General features: G+C 38.9%; 1 protein-coding gene across 1 annotated transcript; it reads left to right on the top strand.

The window, feature by feature from the left end:
* The first annotated feature begins 4,306 nt into the window (after positions 1 to 4,306).
* Positions 4,307 to 4,732, top strand: LOC147883817 (uncharacterized). Its single transcript, XM_087398996.1, has one exon. The coding sequence runs from the start codon at positions 4,307 to 4,309 to the stop codon at positions 4,730 to 4,732; it is 426 nt and encodes a 141-aa protein (XP_087255122.1).
* Positions 4,733 to 5,983: the final 1,251 nt, after the last annotated feature.

Raw genomic sequence — 5,983 nt, 5'->3', positions numbered from 1 at the left:
AACAGTGGTTGAAAATTGACAATACTTAAAGAGAACTAGCCTAAAGGGGATGCCATAAATAAATGCATTTTCTAATATCTCACTAGCCTGGTGGTTGAAAGCTGACAATAGTTAAAGAGAACTAGGCTATTTGTGGGAGATATTTTCCTTGTGTGCAACCAAGGAAAATGCAATTGGATCCCATGATGCACGATTAGATGACTAAAAACAAGCATGGTGGTTGTTTGGTATATGCTAAAAAAATGAGTGGGGTTAATCTATCGTTTGGGATTTACAAAAAAAAGCATGGTGGTTGTTTGGGACACATGATGAGGATCCAGGTGGCCTTTCTTATGACACATTATGAGGATCTAGGTGGCCTATAGGCTACACATTCCATGGGCATCGATCCCCATGGAGCAATGCTCCAATACAACCGGAAATAAAGTCATTCACATCTTGACTACACAAGTCAAATCCTATTTGTGTTTGGCAAATTGGCAACAACAAACATTCATGTTTGTGAGTTTCCTAACGTACCAGGGCTTCCAATGCTCATAGCTCCTCTGTCCAATTGAAATGTCAAGATTCTGATCCATAAAATTGAGATACAATACGTCTGCTAACCCAACATGTAGGCCCCCTTTTTGCACTCGCTCTAATGACAATGATTGAATGTGTGCATCTACTAACTACTTCATGCTGTTGCTCTGCAAGGAGTCTTCTATTCCTTGTGCCCTAACCAAGCTTTTCATCTTTCCTATTTCACAGCCTTTGTTTGCTTCTCTTGCAATCCATGGTAGCCTGCATGTTGCCATGGCAACAATCAGTGAAAGATGATAATGCCAAACCAAAATAGAGAGAAGCTAGCTTATGAGGTGAGCAAACAATAGAAGACAACTTACTCAAAAGACAACAATGCCAAACTAAAGATGGCACAAGGTCACGTCGACAGCAAATTTTCCAACCCCACCGATTTTCCCCCCTCCGATGATACACGTCAATAGATTGAATATCCCAAACAAGTGCAATGTGGCCTAAAATGCTTCAAAACACAAATAGGCCAAAGGGCACACCATCGGGTTTGATGCTATGTATTATGAAATGCAATGACCTTTGGCATGCTTATGAGCAATATAGTAAGCAAGTGCATGGAAAAAGAAACAATTCAAAATTATAAATAATGTTGGATTTATTAAAAGATCTTTGCACATGCACAAATTGCACATTTTCAACTCCTTCCATTTTAGGGTGAATTTAGCTACGAATACCAACAACTATCAATGTTTTAAGACCACTATGCAATAGTCCCACTAGTTTGGATTCCAAATTTTCAATCCATTTTGGTTTTCAACACAGCAAAAAAAAGTAATGGAATGTGTCCTGATCAAATGGGTGTGCATCACTTTAGCACAACATTGAAGGCCCATTAATCCATGCCTAATGTTCTCTTTTGTTTTTAACAAATCAAAAAAAAATTATGGAGTGTGCCCTGATCAAATGGGTGTGCATCAATTTAGCACAACATTGGAGGCCCATTAATCCATGCTTAATGTTCTCATTCAGGTGTGTCCTTGGGTTGTGGAGAAGCTCACATAGTGTACTTTTGAATTATTACTTGGTTGCATGTATGTACAAAACAAAATTTTGATGTTTTTAAATAAATTGCTATATCCCATAGTCTTTAGGATGCATGCTTCACATGCACCATAGCACTTGTAATGCTTTAACGGTCTTGTTCCAAATTATTATCTCATAAAATTTTGGTCTCATGTTCAAGTTTGGAAGTTTACCGAATTCCATTGAGCAATGGATACGTTATGGGTCATGCAAGATACCTATATACAAAAAATCCCCTAAACCTCATCAAAAATGGCTACACCCAAGCAAACAATGATCCTAAAGTGGGGGCTTTTAATTAGGGGGAAATTTTTAGTTGAGGGGTTTTTTAAATACCCCTTGAACACACGTGATACATAGGGATTCTTAGCATTGAACCACGTGAGCTTTAGACAAATTTGGGACCCCAAATGTTGCAAATGGATGGTAATAAAAAATTACGGACTTAATGGAGCAAAAGCTCAGGTAATTTGGGACTTGATAGGAAGAATCAAATATGAATGGCCGATGAGCCATCTAATTATAGATGCTATTGACTTCAAAGGGTTTGTTTGACATATGGGGACTTGATAGGAAGAATCAAAGATGAATGGCCGACGAGCTATCTATTTATAGATGCTATTGGCTTCAGAGGGTTTGTTTGGCATATGGGTAAGGCATTTCCTAAACTTACACTTCAAGATTTCAAAGAAAAGCAAGGAAGCTCTATAGCCATGTTGACATAGAACCAATGGAAGTTTCATGCCCCATTAGATAGGATAGCTACTTGGGACTCGAGATTGAGAAGAGTGTGGAAGCAAACCACATCCTTTAAACTGAATTTTTTACTTTGGAGAGTAATATTGGGTAAGTTGCCAGTGAGGGTGAGGATCTCTAAATGGAATCTTAGAGTCCCACCCTCCTGCCCCCGAGTCTAGAATATATTCACTATGCACTTAATGTGGGAGTGTGGGAGCTCTGGAAGGAAGTAGATACAAAGTTGAATAGTGTGCACATTGTAGTAAAGATGAAATGGGAGACTGGTCTATTGGGTAATAAAGGTGGTCAAAATGACATGATCTATCAGATGTTTCAACTGGTAAGAGCTTTAGTGATAATGCAAGTTCGGAAATACATAAATGGATTAATGTCTCAAAGGATTCGAAGTGAAAGGATGCCGATCGAAAAGTGTCTGGAGGAAATTTAGAGCTCGATTTCCTTTCTTGGAGTCAGAAATAAAGCATGTAAAGCCCTTGAGAGACTATGGGTTTAAAGCTCTACTTTTTGTATAGAAAGGAGCTTTTTTCCTTTGTATAGTCTTCTTTTCTTTTAATACAATTTTGAATTCCCGAAAAAAAACAAAGAATGGTGTGGTGTAAAGGTAAGTAATTCGGTGCAATTTACTAGAAAGTTTCCCGTTATAGTTGAATAACATGTCATAATGACCTATTCAAATAAAAAAGGCCCTAAGGGATCCTTTAAAGGCTCTCTAAAGGAGTATTTTAATTGCAAGCCTCATGCATTGAGTGGCATGTGGATATCCTATGGATTGAGATATGAAATCACATAAAAATTAAATGAATGAACATTTCACCTTCTACCTTGCCTAGGAAATATATAAAAATAAAGTGGTTAGAGCCTTGCTAGAGTAAACAATAAGATATTTATATCCTTAGAGCAAAAAGTGGTTTGGCTATAAAAAGGCTAATATTGATTAGTTTACCATTTCAGGTAAGGGATCTTCATGGCCCAAGCATTGTAGAGCAAAAATAAATGTACTAGTGGTTTGACTATAAAAAGGCTAATATTGATTAGTTTACCATTTGAGGTAAGGGATCTTCATGGCCCAAGCATTGTAGAGCAAAAATAAATGTACTAGTGGTTTGACTATAAAAAGGCTAATATTGATTAGTTTACCATTTGAGGTAAGGGATCTTCATGGCCGAAGCACTCTTTAGAGAAATTTTTTTCTCAAAACTGGGGATTTCAAAATTTTGAAAGTTTTCCTTTAAGAATTTGTAGATTTTAAAGCTAAAATGTAACTAAGCTGCCTAAAATATTGAAGATTTTAGTATGTAGTTTACTTTCATTGTATATAGTTTGGAGGTATATAGTTTGCAGGCCCAAGCTTTGTTATGAGAAACAGGTCACAACATGAGGAAAGATAAAACCGAGGAGCGCAAACTTTGGATTGCCCTCCCCATTCCGGCAGCCTTTGCCACCTTCTCCTTCTATTTATCCAGCTCTCTCTCCTCCTCCACCCGCACCCTTCTTTCTACCATCTCCTGCTTCTTCTCTGCATCACTGATCGCCAACAATCCAGCTCCCAGGTATCGGTCCCTCGCTTTGTCTTTCCTCATTTTCATTTGCCCACGTGGGAACATGGGTTGTCGGAGAAAACTATTTAGTATGCATGCTCGCCATAAGAAGAAAACTCAATTTGTACACAAGCATTAAATGGATGCATGCTCGGAGAAAATTGAATTGCTATAGGAGAGACAGTGAGAAATTGAGTTTCCGCACCGATGTGACCATATGCGTGCTTGCCTAAAATGTGGGAGAGGGCGCAAAGAGAAAAAGGACAGTGAGGTATGCATGTTTTGCTCATGAGTTGTTAGAAATTACAAACTGCTCTCGATGCAGATTCTCTCTCTTTGTGATTCGTATGTCTCAAATATATTACCAATCTGGCCAGCTTCTTGATCTGCCTCTATGCGCATGTGCAGCAATGGAAAAGGAAGTCCCGGAGGAGAGGAAGGGGGCGATGATCGTGAAGGGACATAACGACGCCCTAACGAAAGCTGTGTCCCTACTGCGCGAGAACGGGCTTCCATTAGGTCTGCTCCCTCTGGAGGAGGTGATCGAGATCGGCTACGTGAAAGAGACGGGTTACATGTGGATCACCCAAACCAAGAAGGTGGAGCACGAATTCAAGGTCATCAAGAAGATGGTGAGTTACGACAAAGAGATCAAAGGCTACGTTGAGAAGAATAAGATCAAGAAACTCAAGGGAGTGAAGGCCAAGGAGCTGATGTTGTGGCCACCGGTTGGTGAAATCACCGTGGATGAGCCTTCCACTGGCAAAATCCACTTCAAGAGCTTTGCAGGAATCACAAAGACCTTCCCATTAGAGGCCTTTGCAGCTGGCCAGTGAACCTCAATGACATGCGAAGAGTCTGCCCATGAGTACCTTGGCTTCTGTTTTTGAGTTTCGAAGCTCGCTAGAAACACGAGTAGCTTATCTTAATATATTCCAATGCAATGTAAGATTTCCTTGACTCTAGCTAATATATCTTCTAAGAAGGTTAGAAGTTTCAAAAGTTTCGAATAGTTGAATTAGCTTTTCGTTTAGGCTTCACTTCTCTTATAAGACATATTAATTGGAATACTCAAAAGGCATACATGATAACAAGTAATGTGCAGTTTCCTTGAATGCTCTGTGTGAGTTTGAATGCATGAGTGTGGGGAAAAACAAGGAAAATGGAAAATAGAAAAACTAATGTGACACTATAAGAGAGTGGCCATGTTTCGAGCACCAATGGAATTTGACAAGAGAAAACTTTCAAGTGTAGAATGTCAATATTTTTGTCAGTATTAAAGTTGGTCTAAATTTGTAAGGATCTACACTATATTTTTTCCTCAAAAAATCGAGGCAAAAAGGGAGTTTGCGGGGCACCATTATGTCGCACTATAGTGTTATAGATGAACACAAATAGGAGACACATAACCAAAAAACCCATGAAAGGGATATACATCACCAAAAGCCCCTTGAATAGGGATACATGAGAACAAAAAACCCCTTCAATGCAAGGTACATAATGCTAAAGACCTTGAAAGAGAGATACATACCTCAGGGAATCCCCTTCAATGGGAGATGCACGATGCAAAAACCATCAGAAGAGAGATACATAACTAGAAATCCCTTCAAGTCAATAATAGAAGCATAAACCATTTCAAAGAGGGAGAGGCAATGATCAATTCTCATTATATTGTGCTGCATAGTTTCATTGCTTGAAATCATGAATCAGAGATCAGAGGGCTTGCTACATGGTTCAACATGAATGTACTAAATAAAGCAACAAACATCAAGCCGATAAGAAACTTGATATGTGACGTGGAAAGAAGACTTACCTCCAGAGATGTACTCCCTATTGCATGCATGTTTCACCATGAATGTAAGTAAATCAACTAACATCAAGCTCATAAGGAACCAGAGATGCACTCCCTACTGCATGCATGTTTCACCATGAATGTAAGTAAATCAACTAACATCAAGTTTGTAAGGAACTCGATATGTGAAATTGTGAATAAAAAAGAAGACTACCTCCATTATAACTTCCAATTGAATTGTAGTCCATGTCTCTCGAGCATGGCAGAGGGTAGTTGTGCATTACTTTCAAAGGCA

Source organism: Dipteris shenzhenensis, chromosome 27 (assembly GCF_047967505.1).
Source record: "Dipteris shenzhenensis isolate YYH24624 ecotype China chromosome 27, Dip_SZ_1.0, whole genome shotgun sequence".
Lineage (NCBI taxonomy): Eukaryota > Viridiplantae > Streptophyta > Polypodiopsida > Gleicheniales > Dipteridaceae > Dipteris > Dipteris shenzhenensis.
Note: the sequence above shows the minus strand (reverse complement) of the source record. Positions and strands in the feature narration are given on the sequence as shown.